This window comes from Alexandromys fortis, unplaced genomic scaffold, assembly GCF_014885135.2.
Source record: "Alexandromys fortis isolate MF-2015 unplaced genomic scaffold, M_Fortis_MF-2015_v1.1 scaffold_79, whole genome shotgun sequence".
In the NCBI taxonomy this organism is placed as follows: domain Eukaryota; kingdom Metazoa; phylum Chordata; class Mammalia; order Rodentia; family Cricetidae; genus Alexandromys; species Alexandromys fortis.
The window spans coordinates 5,643,804-5,666,893 of NW_026067964.1; the positions used below are offsets into that span (position 1 = coordinate 5,643,804).

General features: G+C 38.5%; 1 protein-coding gene across 1 annotated transcript in view; it reads right to left on the reverse strand.

Annotated features, from left to right (window-relative positions):
• Ap3b1 (adaptor related protein complex 3 subunit beta 1) overlaps nucleotides 1-23,090 on the reverse strand; it is a 201,156-nt gene that overhangs the window by 82,636 nt on the left and 95,430 nt on the right. The window contains exons 13-17 of the mRNA XM_050153860.1: nucleotides 22,936-23,068; nucleotides 18,125-18,234; nucleotides 11,086-11,262; nucleotides 2,705-2,891; nucleotides 1,626-1,756 (exon numbers count right to left, since the gene is read on the reverse strand). Of these exons, the coding sequence (XP_050009817.1) occupies nucleotides 1,626-1,756; nucleotides 2,705-2,891; nucleotides 11,086-11,262; nucleotides 18,125-18,234; nucleotides 22,936-23,068 (738 nt within the window). The remainder of the gene's footprint in view (nucleotides 1-1,625; nucleotides 1,757-2,704; nucleotides 2,892-11,085; nucleotides 11,263-18,124; nucleotides 18,235-22,935; nucleotides 23,069-23,090) is intronic.

A 23,090-nucleotide genomic window follows, 5' to 3' on the forward strand; every position in this document is an offset into this window, starting at 1 on the left:
CATAGCCAGACAGGCGGGCCATGAATGCCAAGGGCTTCATGTGTCTCCACCTCATCAGTGCTGGGCTCATAGATAGGCACCACCACAGTGGGGTTTTTATGTGGGTGCTGGGGACCAAACACAGGTTCTCATGCTTGCGTGACAAGCACTTTGCCAACTGTGCCACCTCCCAAGCCCCAGTTGTTTTTTTTTTTTAATAACTTTTAGATTATTTTCTTGGCTAGCTTTAGACACAGATAGTTTGTTAAAATGTGAAAATGACGGCAGCAAGCACAGAGAATGACACAGATCTGCAAACAAGCTCATCACAGTAAAGTATACAGAGAGCACAGCAGACAGCGGGCACGGAGCACAGTTCTGCTCTGCAGGAACTATGGGGACCTGCACTTACTTAGGCTCTCTAAAACTTGGTTTCCTCACCTATGAAATGGAAATACTGAGCTGGGCCTGGTGGCATGTACGATTTAATCCTAACACTTGGGAGGCAGAGGCAGGCAGATCTCTGCTTGAGGCTAGCCTGGTCTACACAGTGAATTCCAGGATAGTCAGTGCTACACAAAGAAACTCTATCTCAGGGGGAAAAAAGAATATTGTTATATATCTTAAGCAAGATGATGTTTGTTAAACATCTAGCACCAGGGCTCTAAATTGAGATATTTATTAATCATTGCTGCCAGACATGTTCAAAGCCAGTATAAGATTCATATTCAAAAGAAAGCCATTTCTCAGGGCAATCATATGCTCATTAAAGGGACGGTGTTTAGAGTAATGATTCTTTGCATGTGGAAGGGGAGTAATGAAGCTAAGGAACTTTCCAACAGGAGTTAATGGTAAAGAATTCTGATTATATAAATTCTAGTTCACTGTGCTTTTATATCAAAAAACATCCATAATGTAACTCTCAACAGCTCCATTTAAATTAATCCTACCTTAAAAAGCAACAGAAATATTCCACACAATTTCTAAGTACAAGCAAAATATCCCTTTATCACATTTATTTATAAAACAATAAACAGGCAATATTCTATTTAAACCTAGTAGCTAGGACCTTTAAGAAAAGATTCAGAAAAAGTATTATGGCAATTTCAAAAACAAATGCGAAAACAGTGTATTACTCATTTTTTAAGTGTGCCCTCATCAAGGCCATCTTTGGTACGCAATGCTCCCTACCTATTTTTAAGTGTCACTTAAAACCGGGCTCAACAGAAAACCCAGTACATTTTGTACAGGTTTTTCTTTTCTGGAAAAGAACAGCAAAAATTATTTATAAAAACATTGACAGGAAGCTTACGAATCTCTAGCAAAGTAGAAAAAGCTCAATCCATTGAAACTAAATACCTTAGAAATTGAATCTACACAGCTACAAATGCAATCGCGCAAATGCGGTTGGCGCTGATGCAGAGAATTCAATTCTCTATTTCCTTGAAGCAAAGAACAGTCCGCGTACAAGGCACGGAAATCCACAATATTTAGTTCCTATAAGGCAAGGTATATCTAACACATTGCATTCAGAATCACTAGAACAGCATTCCGTTTTCGGCCCAAAGGCTTTTATATAAAAAAAGGTAGTTATCTCAGACGCTCTCATTGCTAGAACAAAATTAATCTCAGAAAGGTCAACTTACTGACTCTATTACTTCTACATTGCGAACCGATGGGTCAGGCGCCACCTCTGGCCAATTAGATAATTCCAGGTACCCAGATGCTTTAATGTTGAGAGTATGAGATAAGGTGCCAAGCTGGAAATGATCCCTATCTATTAAAAATGGAGAAAAATAGAAAATAAACAATATGAGTTGAATATAACAGATAACAATCATAATCGAAGTCAAGGCAATTGGCGTATTACCACAAATGTCAAAGAATAAATATAAACCAGGAAGCTCTTCATAGGTCAGAAAACTGATTTCAGCCCATAGATTACAATAATCTCCCCCATAATGGTCAATAAAAAAGCTAATCAGTCAGTGTGTTTAGAGGTGTTACTCTGAAATGTAGCTTCTCTAAGAATTACTTTACTGTGAATATTAGGAATGACAGCGCAGTTAAACAATCCATATACATGCCTTGGCACAAACACACCCAGAATTTCAACAGTTTTTCTACCAAACTGAATTGCCTTTACTGCTTTACAACAATTAAATAAGAAACAACGTGGAAACCAACCTACATAACCACGTGATTCCAACTACAGTAGCGACTTAAGTGGTAAGATATTTAATTAGTCCCTTTTTAAAAAGCTGGGGGAAAGAACATAAGTTTCTTCCTTGAAAACTGAACTTAAATTAAAAAAAAAATTTGTATGAAATAATTTCTCCTAGAGATGCTGACGTTAGTGTACACAGACATTTAATTAGTAACTTACTGTTAAAGGTGACTTTCACCCTCTGAAAATGAAAGCATTTAAAGCAGAAATAAAGCCTGTGTCTTACAAGAACAAAACAGCTATTTTATCTACTGTTCAGCTAATCTGCCTAATGAGAATAAAAACCAGAGGACCTCAAAGTATTTAGGCAAACAAGGTCTACAGAAATACAGAGTTTAACAAACATAAGAATAAAGTTTGAACAGATGAATCAGTGTGTGCACACTGTTCTCATAGACTGACATGGAAGTCGTGTATTTTTCTAGGAGATGCATTTGAAGCACATCACACGGACACAATTGTAGACACCGTGTTTTACAGCTGTGTAGTCTGATATACCTTTAAAGGGAGACTCAAGCAGTGGTGCAGGCTTCTGGGCTAGGAAGATTTTTTTGGCATATTTACTTAAAGCTCCACTCTTCTCATTCGGAACAATAAGCTGCCTAATAAATCTTGTGCGGTCTCTGATGTCGTAGTTTTGATCATATTTGCCGAGATTTAATATGTACTGGGTAAGCAATTTTGTCTGTTCGAAAAAAACAGAACAAGTTGAAAATACGGTTATTTATGATTATTGATAACTCTGGATAAACATATTTAAAGACGTAATAAAAACGAATGGTTATGTCAAACAAATGTCGCTCCACGGGGAATATGCATCTCTAACATGGCAAATGGGATTCCGAAGCCAACGCACATGTCCTCTTCCGTGCTGGGGAGGTGAATGCTGAGCACCGAGAAGCAGCCATGTGCTAGATTATTAAACTGCTGAAGTGGAAAGAAAGGCATCATTAAAAAAATAATCATATATGGCAAACCCGCTGAAGAGTCTACGTGAGAATAATGAATGTGGAAATACAACTAAAAACATGGCACTCAAAACTTAATCGGAAAAATATGCAGGACATCAAAACATCAGAGAGTATTAGGGGCTGGCAAACGGCTTCTCCTGAGGTGTGCTTTATGAAGAGATACTGTCCCTGGCATAAGCAGTGTCTGCACTCTGACTGCACTCAGTTACTTTACCCTGAATTATGACCCATTAAAGCAGACACATGAATCACTGAACTGGATTACTGCAAATTATTTGCAGTGCATTTAGCTGTTACTTTTTCATAAAAGCAAGCTGCTGATGCCCTCTAAAAACCAGGATAAAAGAGTTCTTCCATTTTTCCGCCATGCTGCTTATAGCCTCTAGTAATATTGGTCATTTATTTATTTACGTAAGCTTTTACACCATAATCAGGCTTGCTAAGTCAACTTCTGAATGCACTACATTAACATATATTGAGATGATTTTAATAATAATCAAACCAAAATTGGAATGTAACAAAATAGGTTTGTATGTTAAACTACAGTGTTTTTAAATGAAAAAGCAATTTTAATTTAGAAGGCTACATGTGTACAATTGTAAATATAAGCTAAATAGGATTCACAAAATAAAAAATAACAAAAGCATAGTAAATCATTTACATTAGAACATTTTGCACACACTAGAAATAGAAAAAATAGACTCAATCACAACAGGGAGACGCAAAGACAAGCTAGAACAATACGTCAGAGATCAGCAACGGGGGTGGTGCACCCCTTAGAATAATATCCAGCTGGGATGACTGCCGGGGAGAGGAAGCAGGCTTCTTTTGGAAGCAAGGTATTTAAAAGCAATGGCATAGGTCTGTTAAGGAGGAATTATAAGACGCTTGTAGATCTCTCCTTATTCTAGTTACCACAAACTGCTGCCTGTTTTGCTTCATCTGTAAGTAAAGACTGAGACCTGTTTAAAGAACGGCAACTAGCCAATACCTGGCATAGGAGAAATGCAACATTGGCTTAGATAGGGTGTGGCACCCTGAACTGTAACTACCTGGACAGGAGAGCTGTGAACTCACAAAACCATTCCTGTCCTCAAATCAGAGTGTAAATTCATAGCTAGTTAATGCTAAAGTCCTTCTCAGCATTGAGACTGAGAATCTGCAACTCAACTTAACCAAAAAAAGAAGTTACTAATGCACTTTTTAAAATGGCAGCCATACATTCCGCTCATAAATTCCTTAATCCTCAAACTAAGTTTTACAAAATTAAACCTTAAAATATATTGACAGAGACACTATTTACATTGAAAATTAAAAATATGTATTTGTGACTTATAAAACAGTTCTATTAAAATGTATTTTCAAAATAAAAATTTTCATAACATAAAAGGCATATCTATATGCAATGATTCATCACACTATAGTAATCAATTTTTTTGCTATTTGTCTTCAGTAGTAATGCATCGGCATTTCTCTGAAGAATGTATTTTTGAAAGTGTTTAAGTCTTGTATTTTTCAAAATTTAAATTTATCATTAGAAATTGTGAAACTGCTAGTATTTTCAATGTATTCTCTATATATCATAATATCTGTATATAAATACAGATTGTATGACTGTATGTTTGTATATATGTGCATGCATATGTCCATGTGTGCATGTGTTGGCCTCAGATCAGCTTAGGTGTTTTCCTCTATTGCATTCCACTTTATGTTTTGAGACAGGGTCCCTCACTGAACCCAGGGGCCATGGATTGCATCAACTGATTGGTCAAGGTGCATCAGGGATCTAGTTCCTGCCCTCCTGCCAACACTGGGGTTACAGATGTGTGGGCCACTACACTTAGCTCGCATATCACTAAACAGCAGCATGGCAGAAACGAAGGTTTAAAGCAGAGTTGGATAAATCTGCTTGTGTGTTATTGTAACATAACTATTAAGTACATCGCCTCATTAAAAATTAAAACTGGGGACACATTTTAACTGGATGGGACATTGAGATAATCATCATAAATTAGATTTTTCCAGGGCAACTTTTAGAAAGGGAACATTTCAATAAATGACCAAGGCATTTTAACATCACAAAGGGTCCAGTTCAAAACACTAAATAACACTGTTACATAAAAGATTATATAAAACAAGAAAATGAGATAAAATACACTTTAACAGAAATAGTCAATATGCTCTGGTCTAATTTATTAAATTTTGGTTTTAGATTAATTTTTCTGCTTAGATTTAAGAAACTGTTACTGTTACCAGCTAAAGGCTAAGCTATCCAAATACCATTTACATGCTCCTCATACTGACTGGCACACAGGAAAAAGGAATCTGAGGGTAAGTATTACAAAAATTAAGGAACTTACTATTTAGAGTATCTAAGAAATGAGCACCATATCCTTACCGGAATATTCTAACAAATAATAAAATGGCAAATATTTACTCAAACAACTGAGTTCTTCTAATACAACTACACATTAATGACAAAGATACGCCCCGAGAAATGTGTCATCAGGCAGCTCCATGGCTGTGGGACCCTTACACTCACACAGACACAGCTTCCGAATCACCAAGTGTCAGTGGAACCACTGCAGTACACATGGTCTGTTAATGTCCAAAATGGCTTATACGGTGCACGAATGTGGTGTAACAGTGGGCACACAATAATAAAGGTCATTTAAAATCATCATAAAACTAACCTAAGATGCTATTACTACAAGGAACACAAAAAGGCATGCAGAATTCAGCATTCAGTATAACAGCAGTTATTTTTTAAAGGCAAGAGATTGACACATACATTTGGAAACTGCATTCAATTCTTAACCTACCCTAGACGTAACTATAAGCATTTCTACTTATTTCTACAGTACTTTCATGACCAAAGGATCTTTTCTGTGACTTGGAGCTTTTTAATGCAACAACAACTTTCCTGCCAATCTGAAAGGTTTTCTATAAGATCTCGCTGTTTGTTTTTCGTCAGAGAAGTAAGTACTGAGGGTTGCAGGTACGCCAGGCAAGTGCTAGACCACTGAACTATAGCCCTAGTTCAGGACTTCCTTTCTAGTTCACATTTACTTAATTTTCTTAGTTGGGAGACGGGAGACACACACACACATACACAGCAATGTCACAGTCCCAATCCTTTTGTCAAATGAGAACAAAGAGCAAGGCAAGGATATTTCTGAAAAGATCTAAATCAGGAAACATGTTCCTAACTTTAGGAGGGATCCCCAAAATATCAGTACAATTCACCCAGTTTCCCACTGAGAATCAAAATGTACCCGATGAGTAAAAGTGCTCACTTTCTAAGGCGCAGAGAAGTAGAAACTTGAGTATCTCACAGAATTTCAAACAGTAAATGAACCACATCTATACATATCACTATTTCTAAGACATGACGTGGAAGGCTGCAAAACTATAATAAAGTAGAACACACGTTCCAGAACTACATGCAGTAGGATTTTATTAATGCATGCTCATAATGAAAATAAGCTGGACTGAATCAAACACATCAACAGTACAGTCATGGTCACCAATAAGGAAGAAGAAAAATGTGAACAGGAGCTTCAAGCTCCAGAGCTATCACTTTTAAAAGGAGAAGTGTAGCAAATGCTGACAGAGATTGGGTCCTAATGAGAGATAGATACATGTATTTTCCTGCTATGTTTTTTATGTGAGTTTGCAATTTGCTATAAAAAGACAGGGCCTAGGAAGAACACTGACTTATTACTTATCTCAATACTTAAAACATCAGACATTATTACAAATGTTTCTTAGAAAGCACCCTTTATTTATTTGAATTGCTATTAACCATTTTAACCAAACCCATGCTGAATCTCCACACCTTGTCCCAAAGAGTCCAGATATCAGCAACTAGTCACAGGTCACAAAGCCTTCAGCATCCTCCACAGACAGTGACACAATTCCTTATGAGCACTCAACAGTGCTGTCCACTGGATACTCCTACTAACACTGTTCTCCATTAACTAGCAGAGGGATTACACCACACTTTTCTTAACAGAATAGGCCCAAACCAGCAGGCTTCTTCAGAAAAAGAAAATGATTATTGGTAGTGGAACTGCTTCCTTTATTACAAAATAGCAATTCCTCTAAGAAAAATCTAGCACTTGATTAGAAATGTGAACTTGGGCTCAAGTGAAAAAAGAGGAGCTACCATGAGCTAAGTACCACACGTGCCAGGACGGTCTCATTTCACCGTCACAACCCTGCAGTAGGTACGGTCAGTTTTGCTCTAATGCTTGAAGCTTTTGAAAAATACGTATTTGTTCTAATTTGGCTGACATATTCCAGAGCAATATGGGCATAACGTGAATTTTGTGCACGATTTCTTCTGCATGAAATAGTGGTGAAAGCAGAAAAATGGACCCAGCAGAACTCAGCTGCCCAAAGGGCTCAGTTCTGAAGACCGAAAAAGAGTCACACACAAATATATACCACCCAAAGAAAATGCCCTGGACCAGTGGGTTAATCTTCAGTGAAAGGGTCCTAAGAGAGAAAGAGGACCAGGAGATCAGAAGATAAAAAAGATAGAAGGTAGAGAAGAAAATAAAGTTTGGTATTGGAAGGTCTTCCACAAGCTATGTCTATGCCAAGCAAACTTAACTAAGAAGACGGCATCTTATCTACCACTTCCAGAGTAGAAAAGGGACAGAGTCATTATAATAATCAGACAACACTACACAAGGGGAACGTGGGGCACCTCAAAAGCAGCAAGGCCTGAGCACACAGTGGCCTTGGGGCTGATAACTCTAATCTCTTTAGGAGGAAAAGCCTAGTTCCTAAGAACAGAAAACTCTTTCAAGGCACTGACTGGCTCCAGCCCAGGACTGGTTTTGCCATGTTCACTCCCAGGGCAAACAATGAATTCAAGTTCCCTCTGTCCTTTCATCAGGATCTTGGAGAAAGTTCTGGACCATTCTGGCTCCCCACAGAAAAGACACTCATTTTCCAAATGTTTTATTTTTCAGTACTAGAGATCCTCCTGCCTCTGCTGTGCTGGGATTAAAGGTGTGTCGTGTCCAGTCCAGTTTTATAAGTTCTATTTGATTTTTAAAAATACTCTATTTCTCCTGAGATTTCTTTTCACTCATTAGGAGTATACGTTCCCTTATATCACTAACCAAATTTCTAACAGTTGCTGCAAAACGTTTACCTGCAAATCCAGCTTTAGCTTCTATTGACATTTTTTCTTCTTAAAAACTGGTCATATTTTCCCATCATCTTCTCTTTTAAATTGAGGTTAATAAACATGAAATTGACTAGATAAGGTTGTAAGTCAGTGGCACTATACAGCTGTGCAACCATTAGCGACCCTTTTCTTCTCACACTCTTTCAGGTTTCCACACTGAAACTTCAAGTCCACTAAACCACAGCGTTCCACTGTGGTTTCCCGCATCCTGAGTAAATCTGAATTATAGATGTTACATTACGGAGCCCACTCTCAACACTATTAACATTCTTTAATTAGCACTGGGTTTTGTTAGTTCTGGCATACAACTAATAATAGGTTTCAAAGTGTACACTCTACTTCCTGGTTGCACCTCAAATTTCAGGCTAGGTCTTTCATTCTTAGGGTGCAACTTTGAATGCACCACGCACGTGTCTGTGTCAGGAGTCACCCAGGCCAGGGTAGATTATTCATGCTCACAGGCTCTTCTACTCTCAGCACTCCAGAATTCTTCCTTCCTTCGGGCGTGCCTGCAGCTGACTGCATGCTGCACTCTCCTTTCCTTTTAGAACGCAGTTACCGTAGTTACCATGTGCAGTGCCGGCTGGAGCCTATCATTAGGCACACAGTAAACCTGTGGCCATCACTCTGAGCCCTGCTCCCGCAGGTCTAGGTCTGCCAGGCTGCAGCATCTTCTTGCATTGTTTCTTCACTGAGTGGCAGGAAGCTGTGCTTTTGTTCTCTTTCTAGTTTCTTACTTGTAACTGTTATCTCCAGGAAGGCCATGCTAATTAGAGTTTATTTTGCCAACTTAAAGCAGGATGTTAAACTTATTTTGACTCTCTTTTGGTCAGGAAAAGACTTTTTTTCTCTGCATGTATGTATGTGTATATACATGTGTGAAGTGGCAAGCACGTACTTTATTTCTGCTTGTTCCCATAAATTTTGTATCATTTGTATTGTTTGTTTTTTCATTCAGAGAAAAGGGAAGAGGGGCAGGGAGAGAGGGAGTGAAAGCGCAGTCGGCCAAGATAATGATGTGCAGGTTAGAAAGGAGCTTGCAGGAACTGGTTCTCTCTTCCCACCACATGGGTCTCAGGGTTCAAATACAGACTGTCAACCTTGGTGACGACTTGGCCCCACAGAGCAATCACACACCTTGTCTTTTTGAGGGGTCTCTAACTGACCTTGAACTTACCAATTAGGCTAGGCTGCAGGAACAGCAAGCCCAGTGCTGGAATAGCAAGCAAGGAGTGCCACACCCAGTCTTTTTACTTTTATCTTTATCTTTGGAGATAAAACTCAGGGCCTCAGTCTTGTACAGCAAAAACTTTACTGACTGGGGCATTTCACTTGCAGCAAGAATAGACATTTTGAAGAAGCAAAATTTATTATTCAACTATTCTTTATGCATACAGATAAATACAATGTATTATACCTTATAAAAACCGACAGACATTCTCTAGAAGCCTGTAATTCAGTGCAAGTTCTGGAGAGGTGCAGTGAGTCACCAAGATCAGGTTTACAGACAAGACCTGGGACTTTGTGTAAAACCAGCTCAAAGAATTGGTCTGCTCTTACATATTCAGTTTTAAAATGGCTAAAATAAATACACGTAAAAGAATTTCTACGTTCCAGTCAAAGCAATCACGTCAGTCTCTACCTAATGTCGACTGGGTTATGAACCACATAACTAAAAAGTACTATCCAACTAGTGGTGCATAAAACCATTTGTTAGTGCTAATTTTCACCAGTAATTTCCCCAACATCCCTTTTTAAACAAGTAAGAGATGCTGGAAATAGGAAACAATTCCACAGGACACGTCATCTATTTTTACATCATTTCAAATATGAAATACTAAATACTTTAAAAAAAGCATTGTATTTTCATCTGTAATTATCTGGAAGAATCACTCTGAAATCTCCAATAGTATATATACTACAGAAACTGTGTTCCAAAACTGTCACAAAAAAGATTTAGCTCAAAGAAAAACATGAGGGCAATCAGAGTGGCCTTCAAATTCACTGAGTGAAAAAACTCTGAACACACTCTAAAACTTCCAAATGAGAGTACTCTATTCAGATACTGGTTATTTGCCACTATAAAGAAAAAGGGCTTAATAATAAAGATGATGATAATGTTCATAATAGTCATAATGGCAAAATAATAATAAACAACTTACATATGAGCCACTAGATGCGATATAGAAGGACTCCACCCTCTTGAACTAAAACTGTTAAAGAACGCAAGTCCTTAAACCATCACATTAGTGATTGAGGTCAACTTATTAATTTAAGGGAACACTAATTCAGATCGTAGTATGCACTTTAATGAATGCATCTCTACAGATCTCCTAAATTCCACGAGGAGTTTCACAGCTCTGCCCTGTCCTCTCCCTCTCTTGTTCTGTACACTGTACACTGACATCCTCCAGGCCCTTCTCAAGCATCTGTCCTTCATGAATATTTCTGACCTCTTCTTCCACACCAGGCCTCCCGAACTCCCTCATCATGACTGTATCGCAATGCCTGTATCACACCTCTTAAGTCTGCTTTCTCCACTGCTAGATCAGAATGACTTGTGGGCACTCCCACCATCCACCTTAGGATCTACGGCAAACAGGGTCCAGTACTACCAAGTGCATGGGGTAACTTGTGGAGAGGCTTCAGGGCCTCGGTAAGAGTAAAGATAGCACCTGTCAGGATTAAGAGGATCAGCGTCTTACCTGTTTGGAATTGGTTAAATACAATTTTGCTCCAAGATTTAAAATCTGCAACTTCACCAGATCATCTTCATTGGTGAAACTTTTAGCCGTTTTCCTCAGAACATCAGGGGCAATTTTAGGAACTCGCTCACAGTTCTCTCCAATTAGCCAAAGAATGCTTGCTCTAGCCACAGGAACCTAACGTAAGAAGCAGATGAAATGATTAGAAATGGGATAATCACACACTCCTCAACATCAGCACAAACAAGGCCAAGAACTGTAAGGACCCCATTTATTCACTCACTGGATATATGTATCTAAGAGCTGCTCGACAGTTTTAAGGTTTGCTTGAACTATCAAGTACAGACACAAAGGAAATCTAATTAGAGCTGATTTCAGGACTGGAGCTGGCTCAAGTGGTTAACTGCACCAGCTGCTCTTACACAGGGTTTGAGTCCCAGCACCCACATGACAGCTCACAACCATCTGTAACACCAGTCCCAGGGGATTCAATGTCTACTTCTGGCCCCCACAGGCACCAAGCACACATTAGGTGCACAGACACACATGCAAGCAAACACCCCTACACATTACATAAATAAAAATTTAAAAATGGGTTTCAAAGAAATACCCTGGGGAAAAATTAGTAAAGTTAAGAACGACTTGTCTAGAATCTAGGTCCATTTGGAGTCCAGCTTGCTCCTGTCACTGTTTCATGTTGCTGTGGCAGGAGCGGGCTGTACAGCACTTTAGTATTATAATTTTAAAAATAAAGTACACTTCAATGTAATTTGTTTTCCTAAAAATCACTGCCTTGCTACAAATTGGAAGCCTTCCATCAGAACCATTAAGACCAACATTTTAGAGTATGCAAATTAGTTTTATTACTATTTGCTTATTTGTACCCTCCCCTATTCCAAAAGGAATTTGAGAGGGCATGTAAATTAGTTCCTGTGAACATTTTCACCTAGCATAGAAAATATGCTTTTTATTCTAAGTGAGAAATCTCATGGCTACCATAAGTGGTAGCCCAACTAGAACAACAGCAGGCCTTTCCTGAGTCCCTTTGCAATGCCTCTACGTTCTACTGCTTCCAGCACAGTTACACAGATGTTCACGCTTTGACTTCAAAGGAAGAAAGCAAAACGTAATCAAATTACATTTGGTCAATCTAAACTCTTTAACTATTTGTTGCACACTAATGATTGTAATAATATAAAATATTAACATATCTAAACTGAGTCAACAGAATCAAAGGTCACTAAGAATGCTTGGAAATAAGAAGTCTACATTTCCTAACATTGTAACAGCATCAACTCTTTAACTCATGCTTAAAAAGAACTTAGAAAGGAAATCAGTCTACTTATGCAATGTAAAAGGGCCTAAGGGCTACGTCAAATCTATTCATGCAGTGTGATAAAACTAATCCCCTTACTGTACACTCATTTCTGGAAAGAAAGAGGTTATTTCTAATGTTCCAAAGGTTACACTGCATTAAGACCTTACTCCCAATCTATTATTTTAAATTGGGCTAAAGAATAGTAATTGAGTGGTGCATTAAGTTTCCAGCACAGAGCAATTCAAGTGGCCTTCCATAATGAGAGGTACTTCTAAATGAGAATACATAGGCAACTCAGAGTTCAGTTATGCTAGATTTATTTTCTTAAATATTTTACTTTATATTGCAACTCTAGAAATCAGAGTTCTACAACATAACACAATCTATTGTGCAATTTTAATTATTTTTCTTCTGACAATAAACTTACTCTATTTGACATTAAAAAACAATCACAAAAGGAAGGTGTTAAAACATTTCGGACTCATGTGAATATTAAGATTAAAATAACAGCATTTTAATACTATAAGCATTTATAATATTTGAAAGAACTAATAATTAATAAATCAATACTAACAATGGAAAAATTCAAGATGGTGATGGAATAAGAGGAAGAACATTTGAAATTTCCCAGAACTGAGCTAATAAAATTCGTAAGCACACATTTTTAAAATGTAGAAGCTTCTTTATAATATGAAATAATAAAAATATATCAAACTTTTGATAATGCTATTTTATTAAAATTTCAGAAGATAGGCAGGGAAACACAGGCCTAGAGTCCTAACACCCACTAGGCAGCAAACACGGAGGTATTCCAGCCAGTCTGGGCTACATGAGACTGTCTTAAAAAAAACTAAGACCAAACAATAAGGCCTTAAGAAACTTGTAAGGCCATTGTTTTGTGCATCTGGCTAGAGTTAGAGAACTAGTATCTTCCAATTCAGTCCTTCCTTTTCTCTCGCAACTAAAACTACAAATAAAAAAAAAAGTTACCTTTGTTCCCCAGTTTTTTTCAACCACATAGTAAATTGGAACAGTTAATTAAAATTCAACTAATAATACAACACACACACATGCACACACGCACTCAAACATAGGATAATACTCTTTTTATGACCCTCTGCTTTTCAATATTCTCAAAGACAAACTGGACTGTAAATGGCTGTGCGTGATTCTTTACTCTAAATGCCCTGAGAAAGTGGTTAAGTGCACTTTTCAAGCCTTCTAAGAGAACGTAGTTGCCACTGCCATTTTAACCCATTAACTTGCCTGCAAAACACAAATGATGATTCCTCCCCACCACCGTGGTTATAGTGACATCTAGAAAGATTTTACAGATCGCTCTGTAAGCAGTTCAATTTAAAAGCTATTGTGTTTCAACAACAGCCCACTGCACCGGTCAACAGTCTAAAGTAAATCCTGCAAAATCATCAATTTTATTTATTTAAATTTGTCAAAGGCAGAATCAGGAGACATCAACACAATGCACACTAACAGCAGATCAGATCCCAACAGTATGTATCTGGACTCGATATACATGAAAACTTAGATCTGACTTATATTAAAGTGTCAGGATGCAGTGAGAGGGGGCTTGTTAAACAGCAGCGTCCAGTGAGGCATCTGAGCCAATGTGCATCATGTGCCACTTTAGAATTACTCAGCTGTCCGTCCAGAATAGCATCCCAAGTGTTCTTTCATGACACCTGTCATGGAAACACTACGCAAAACCCACTACAGCAGTCCTCAGGTGTGCTATTCTGGAGCAACCTTCCTGCAAAAGTCGTACTCATTACAAACGAAGAGCACACCAAAGGACAATGTGGTCACAACCAGAACACACAAGGCAACTACCACAGCCATTATCTCTCTCTTCTGGAAGAGCTCAAAAAGCAAAATAATGTAAACATTAATCTTCATATTTTCAACTATGCTATCCCCTAAATAACCAATGGAATCAGTCTTTATATGACAAAATCTATCAATATTCTCTCCTTTTAAAATCTGCACATCTAACATCCAGGAGTCCCTTCCTACAATCCATCACGGTGTCTTTGACAACTAGCTAATTTCTCAGTTGGATGTCCACAACAGCAGCACACTGCAGCTCCAACACTAACTCCACTGGAAATAGAAGGACACTGGAGCAACAGCAGGGGCAAAGCGTTGCCCACAGTCACAGATCATCAGTGGTAGTGCCAGGACTGTAAGTGCGAACCTAAATCTCCAATTCCCATTAGAGCACTGGGAAGAGCCAAAGGGAGCCAGGGATATGGAAAGGGGAGGTCCCTCACCCATCATAGACCACATATCATGGTGGAGTGGGCATCATTTGCTCCAATGAAAAATATGCAACTCTGTCCCATTCTGCTACCACATCACACAATGTCTTCCTGCCTCTTTCTGTTTCCACGAGAGTCAGACTTTTCAGGGAGGGTACGGCTCCTTCTTGTCTGGTCCCACACACTATGCCTCATTGGATGGTCTGGTTTTCAGCTCTATTATCCCTCCTCCCAGGGAGATATTTGCCTAAAACGCCGCCCTAGCCGGTGTTTTAGACCCTCAGCGAGGATGTTCAATACTGGGGCCCTTTCATGGGTCAGGTTGGCTTCTCTTGAAATTGCTGAGCTTACACATCACTCCAGATTTCAAAGAACAGAATCAGGAGCAGGTACCATTGTGGGCTATGCTTCTCAGGCAGACTTTAGACTGCAGCGCTTCCAAGTCCTCGTGCCTGCTGTTCTTATGAAAATCTCTCTTACTCAGGCTTCTATCTGCTTCATCCCCCGTCACATTCTGATGTTTCTCCCTGACCATGTTTAGCCTTCTGCAAAACAACTGTCTTTTTCAAGCGGGTCAGTTTCCTCTCCTGCCATGGCTCATCAACAGCGACCCCTCATCATCAGCTTCACTCCTTAAAGTCCAAGTTCGCACAGCAGAGCTGTGTGACCGCCCTCTTCTAATACTTCAGCAATAACCCATGCTTCAGAGCTGGCTTCCTCTCTGCCTTATCAGAAAGGAGGCTCTGCTTCAGTGATGTTTTAGAAGCCCAGATCAAACATGTCTTTATTGAACTGAATGTTTTTGGGATTTTGCAAATCAGAATATCCTTTAACTTTGATTCCTCTTCTTAGCTTCTTACGTTGTTTCATTTTGTTCCTTTACTATTTTTTCTTTTATTTACTTGGCAAGTGAGGAGTGGGGAGGCTGCTGTAACAAACATGTGGAGAGGACAGAGGACAGTTCTCTCCTTCCACCCTGTGGTCTTAGGGATTCAACTCAGGTCATCACGGCAGCAAGCACCATAACATGTTGAGCAACCGCACTGCTCCACTTCCCGTATGCCCTATGGACAAATCCATGTTCTTCAATTTTGGTCTCAAGATTTATTTTATTTATTATTATTATTATTATTATTATTATTATTATTATTATTATTAGAGAGAGAGTGTGTGTGTGTGTTTGTATATGTCACACACACAGGTACACATAAAGGTCAGAACAGGGTGTCAGACCCCTGGAGCTGAAGTTACAGGAAGTTGTGAACCAACCAACATGGGTACTGGGTTCTCTGTGCACACCCATTAGTTATTATAGTCATGGTTCTTTTCTGGGGTGGAGGGAGGGTTCGAGACAGAGTTTCTCTGTGTAACAGCCCTAGCTGTCCTGGAACTTTTTGTAAACCAGGCTGGCCTTAAGCTTAGAGATCTATCTTCCCCTGCCTCCCAAGTGCTATAACTAAAAGTGTGCATCACCATTGCCTGGCACAGCCATGGCTCTTACTAGGATCTATCTCATGCCCCAGTCAATGTAGATATCCTCTATGGTGGACACCCAAATTAACCCTGTCCGGCCTGAAGCTTACTGTGTAGACCAGGCTGGCCTTGAACTCGCAGAGGTACACCTGCCTATGACTCCTGAGTGTTGGGATGAAAGTGAATGTCACAACACTAAGCACTGCCTGTGTTTTCCTTGGTAACTGACATCTGGGGAGCAGGGCCCAAAATAGCCCGAGCATGAGTATGTTTTACACTCCCTAATTATGTTTCCAGTCATCATGCTTCATGTATCATCTCAAAAGACACCTACATGATGGCATGTTCTCCTTGCTCACGTGATTAAAATACTGTTGGCCAGGACATCACAATAAGTCTTGATTCCAGCCTTTGAAATTTGTAAGTAATTTGTGGGGACACACTTTGAGGCTGTGCATACAGTCTGATACTCCTTAAGTTTTCCCAAGGAGTTGGCAGTGTATCTTAGAATCCTCCAATGAATCAGTATCTCAATGTCAGCAGACAGCGCAATTCTAGTCCTATCATTCCTTCTAGATTCGTTAGCTGTTTGCTCAATGCTTTCTTCATTATGCATTCATCCCAGGGAAGAAGGAGACTGCCACACATCCACTAATAATCTCCTTTCACAGTCCGTGCAAGCTCCTCCCGCTCAAGCTGGGCTCTCTGGTTGTGCTGTTGTTGTTATTCATCGCTTGTAGTCTTTATATATGGCTCTATCATTCTATAAATACAGTTCCACATTTCTTCCTTTGTCTCAACACGACGGTCCAAATTTACACATTTTATTACCTTATATCCTAGCTCTGAAACTAGTCATTTCTCTAAGAAAACCAACTTCCTTGAGGAAAGAATGGAATGTAAAGACCTATACTGGGGCTGTCTAGAGCTCAACAGAAGCACTCCCTGCCAAGCCTGAGGACTGGGGCTCAATCCCCAGAACCCACGTGGTGGGAGAAGAAAACCGATCCTGCAAACTGTCTTCTGACCCCACACAGATGCTGAACATGTATGTCCACGCCAAATAAAAACAAAAACAAAACAAAACAAAAAACAAAAAACAAAAACGTAAAAACTAGTTTTTTAAAAAAAGTATAAATTTGAAAATATGCTAAGTGAAAGAAGCCCAAAACAAGGTCACATACTATATGAATCTGCTTATACAAAATATCAAGAAAAAAGAAATCATAGAAACAAAAAGTAAATTAGTGGTGCTGAGAGGGGGAGAGAGTGAAGGGAGATTGGGTCTTTAAGTATGGGATTCTTACTCAAGGGTAATGAAAATATTTGCACACCTTCATGCATATACCAAACCCTACTGAATAATACATTTTAAAACTGAAGCTATACAGCATGAAAGAACATCTCAGTAATAACAGAAGATCACTGCACACAATGTACTTCCTGGTAAGGGACACTATTTCTTCTAGGGTTTCTTAAAAGACGACACTAGAAATACATGTTGTTATACACATCACAGATTCACATGTGACACATAAATTCAGGCATACACATATACTTATTTAATATCTATCTATTTGTACTTAAGTTCCTCAAATTGTACTGTCCAATTCCAACCCAACACTGTTGGGCTCATTCTTTTCTTTCCTCCTTCAGGTCTGTAATTCTCTCTTAAAAATAACCAAAACTTTTTTGTTTGTTGTTATTTTTTGAGACAGGGTTTCTCTGTGTAACAGCCCTGGCTGTTCTGGAACTCACTCTGTAGACCAGGCTGGCCTCGAACTCACAGAGATCTGCCTGCTTCTGCTTGCAGAGTGCTGGAATTAAAGGTGTGCACCACCACCTGGCAAGAATCAAATCTTAAAGACAAAATTTAAACCCAGAGGTCACAGCTTTCTTAACCATTACACTTTGAGATAGCCATTTAAGACAAGAAGACCGAGTAGGTTTGGCAGGACTTAGGGATACTCACAGTGATACTGTCCAGGAGTTTGGCCATGTGCTTAATAATTTCACCATGCTGTGCAGGCTGCATTTGCAATAGTTTCTTTATAACAACCACACTTTCAGCAACAACTATTTCTAAAAGACACAAAAATTGTCATAGTAAATATGTATAATCAATTCACTAGTAATTGGCCTGGTAAAATGAAAATTCCAATCAGCAAAAGATTCTCAGTGCTTTAAATACATGAAAACTATAATCTGAAGCACACTTTTCAGTGTTCACTGAACTATCTTATGCAGAATTCACTTCAACCTCTGGCCTCTGTAACTTACACTATGCTCCACAGTGAACAGTCTTTCAGCCAGAGCTTCAATATAATCAAACATCTACTATCTAAGCATTTTGTCATATTCTATACTGAACAGGGGAGGGACAGGGGACAAGCACACCAAGCCCAGCCAAAGTGATGCATCTGGAAACAGTAAGGTTTAGGAGGAGAAGGAATGGAATCACCATAGAAACAGCATCCACTTCAGTGTCAAAATGAGTGTGACCATGAACTGATTGCTTACACATGGGCTGGGTTAGAATTAGATGGTGCAATCTTTGTGGGATTTAAGTGCAAAGAGAAAGATATTAAATAAGCAAATGTGTATGTCTCAATTTATGTGTCATGTGTGAATCTGTGATGGGTATAACATGTATTTCCCAGCGCTGTCTTTTGAAGACCCTAGAAATAATAATGTCCCTTATCAGCAAGAACATGTAAATCCATGCTATCTATCTACCCAACGTAGCACCTCAGAGGCTGCTCAGATGCATCGCCCAGACTGCTTTGTGGCTGGCTTCTCATAGTCCTTAGCCAACAGGTATCAGACTGGATCTTAGCCTTTGCCTTTCCTGCCCTTGTGAACAGTGTCTTCAGCAAGCCCCTGAACTGCCTCTTCCAAGCACACAGCCCGTTCCTTCAAGGACTTTACAAATAATGATCCTATAAGTGACTAAGAAGCTAATCACAAGTTGGGGTGGAAATGGGTTTTCACAAGACGGGGTTTGGATACGGGTTTCCACAAAGAAGCTAACCAGTAGTCTAGTCACCTTTGTGGTGGCACCAGAGAGACACACAGCATCATAGTATCTGCGTATCTGACCTTATGGAGGAAGTCTTACATGAGCTACTATTTTGTGTGTATGCATGTGTTCATGTAGGACTGTGTTTATAGCTGTGCTGTAGACACATGCATCCATTTATGCATGCTTGCAGAGGTCAGAAGCCAAGACTGGATGCCTTTCTTGGTCATTTTCCACATTTTTTGATAGGGTCTCTCACTGATTCAACAACAATAACATTGTCTGACCAGCAAGTCTCAGGGAAGCTTTCAGCCTTCCCACACTGAGCAACAGACACATGTCTCCTTGCCTTGATTTTATGGGTGCTGGGATCTGAACTCAGGTCCTCCCACTTGTATGGCAAGTACTCACTGAACTATTATTAGTGTCACAAATGTCAAAGATAATAAGTATATGGTGTCTTTATGCAGAATTTTGATTCAAGAAGAGATTCATAGATGTTAGACAATCCCCTGGCATGTACTTCAAAGGTTTAATATTATACAAACTATCACAATTTGTACTGTTAGATTTTTTATTCAAATAGATTACCCATTAAGTATATGTTACGAATATATTATGAATATATGAAATGTATTATACTTTTCATGAGTGAGTATACATAATTCAAGCCAAATCTTTTTCTAAGTTAATAAATATTAGGTAACTAATATTTAATATTAAGGTTTTAGTTTACAAAAATATTACATTTCATTTTTGTCCTGTAACATATCATTTTAAATAAAGAAGCAGATTAGAATTATATGATTTTGTCCATAATTAAAGATAAGCACCTAAAGTACTCTTTGTACCCTTAGAATATTTTATAACTACAAGCAAATGCTACTTACATATAAGACCACTACTGTGCTAAGAGGAAACAAAAATAATTCAAGGTAACTATATATGAATTATACAAATAATTTGTCAGATCACTTCAGAGTCTACAAGGAAAAATATATTTAGGTAAAAATAATATGCAAAGAAAATATACTACATAAGGCCTTAAAGAATCCACTATTTAAAAATATATGTATTGCAAAACTTGCTAAAAGTAGGACAAGACATTAATAATATAATCGTATACCCATGCTGAGACAGAACTGACTATGCTGAAATGTATACTCAGCACCATTTATCTTCTAGAGCTAAATTACCCTCCACTTACTGCTGTCAAAGACTACTACAAACACAGCTTAAAGCAATGCCATTTTATCCTATATAGTTCCTGATCAGAAGGCAAGCATGGTCTTATGAGTCCTTCTGGAAGGTGATAACTGGGCTCTGCGGGGTCTGAGGGTCTACTTCTCGAATTTCTCACTCCGAAGAGCTGCCCTGCCCGACTTGGTCCATTCACATCTTTGACTGCTGCTTCCATAGTCATCAGATTTTCCCTAGGGGCCCCAGATTACACTACCATTCAAAGAATCTATCTCTCCACCCTTAACTCAGTTCCTGGTTCCACATAAAGTAAGAATCTCACTTCCTAGTATCCGGTGACTTTGGGATTCACTGTCTGTCTTCTCACTCCCCAGGGAAACAAAGACTATGTGCACAGACCTCAGCACCAGAGTCACTCCTCAAGAAAAGCACAATATTAAGACTTTAATTTGCAAAATTATTACATTTCATTTTTGTTCTGTAATGTATCATTCTAAAGATGAATAAGGAAGCAGAGTAGAATTCCATGATTCTGTCCATAATTTAAGTGCCTAAAGTGCCCTTTGAACTCTCAGAATATTTCTATAATTATAAGCAAACACTATTTGTGTTCTGGGCCTCTTCAATCTATCCCCATCCTCACCAAAATGTAACCATAGCACACCTGAGTACAGTCTGCTGCTCCCCTCGAGTTACAGGTGCGGAATCTGGAGAACAGGTATGCTTCCATTACTCAGGAGAGCAATGATACCCAAGTAGGCAGTCGACTTCTACACACATACAAATAGCCGGCAAGCAAGTAAAAGAAGTAGATGGGGGAAACTATAACATATTTATTTTATGTTACTGCTTCCTTCTATCAGACTGTGAGTACCATAAAGGCAAAGATTTTTATAAGCTAAATGAATATCTTATTAATCTACTCAACATTTATTAAATATCTCTACAGATCAAATTCTCACTAAATGCTTACTGAATTATAAAAAGTAAACAAAATTGAAAAGTAACCTTCCATCTAATTCTTTTAGTTGATAGTAGGTGCCAACAAGGTTACTCAGACAAACAAATCCTGTTAATATGTTACCTAAAATAAACTAGCACAGGCAATTATATTATCCTAACTCAATTGAAATGTGAATTTCTCATACTAAAGAACCTTAAGAAATCCGTTTTTCAAATTAATCTTTCACATCAATAATGGGTTATTTTATGGCAAGCTTCAAGTCTGCTTTAAAAGATTCTTTGAAATCAAAGAAAATAAACCTTTAAAAACTAAACAGTATGTTGCAGAAATAATTACCTTAAAATTAATTTGAACATTTCTCATCATAAAAAAAGGACCAAGAAAAGATGGGCAGATACTTGTGCTATGCTTTGTATTTAAAAAGATTGTTGGTGTTCTAATTTCTGATAGCTTTTAAATAAAGGATATCTTAAAACAACTACTACCAGCAAGCCTTATGCAATGCCCAGAAAGTCAGTATCAAAGATACAGGAAATAGAATGTTCTTTCTAAAGCACCCTTGAAACTGTGACATAGAGACAGAGGCAAATGCTCCTGTATGGAGTGAATCAGACGCACGGACAGCACTTACCACTCATCCTTCTTGTCTTCCTGCACAGGTAAACTTGGCAGAAATTTCTTTTCTTGTTAGTTTAGTGGAATATATTTGAGTTTTAATATCTACATAGGAAAATGTTCTAGCAATCAAAAGTTTGTAGGTAAAACTATATGATTATTTGTGTGTGTGTACACACATAAATCAGAGTTATTCAGGAATAAGTTTTGTTTTACTGTTTGCTTGGTTTTAGTTTTTCATATAAAAATCAATAAATTCAAAAACTGTACAGTTTAAACATTCCCTGAGAAAACACTCATTTTAATCCACTGTACAATTATAATAGAAATCTTGGTGCGAAGCTAACTTGTTTTTCTCTAACAAGATGTTTTTCTCATCTTACTCACAAACCATAGCCACAGAGAGAACTGGCACTTCTACACGAGCAGTTTACATTTAGATGATAAATTTTGCTATCCCATTTCTGAGAATACTTAAGTAATATTTGGGCACACATGAAGCTGTGCTCCATGATGGCTTCTAAGTCTAATTTGTCTTCAGTGGGGAAGTTGGGTGACTTTCAGTTCTGGAAGACTGAAAGGCTGAGGGTTCACTGCTCACATGTTTTGTTCCAGCCACTCTTCAGGTTATAAAGTCATTTGCCTGCTTCTAGCACCCTCTGCAGGAGAACCAATATTATGCATGCCTTCCATGCCAGTAAGAAACAGTCACAGAAAACTTGCGGAAAGGGTATATGGCAGTGGTTAGTGAATGAGTAAGATAAATGCTGTATGGAGACAAAACAAATACTGTTAATTATCTAGTTTGTTTTTTGAGGTGAATTTACATGCAAATCAAGAATAAAGTTGCTTCTTATTGTGACTATACTACTCACATGTAGAGAAACTCCAAAAGATAGATAATACATAAAAGATTGCAGCTGCAGCCTGTACTAAGAACATCCGATTTAAATTATGTGAAAACAAAACGATACCATGAACTCACCATCCCTGTTGGATAGCAAACAGACCAGGCCATTGAGGCACGTGTCGGTGACTTCGGTGATGCTGGTTGCACATCTGCCTATCGTCTGAATAGTGGCTGCTGCAAACTGTTTGTCCTGGCTTTTCACGTAGGTCTAAAAACAGTTTGATTAGTTT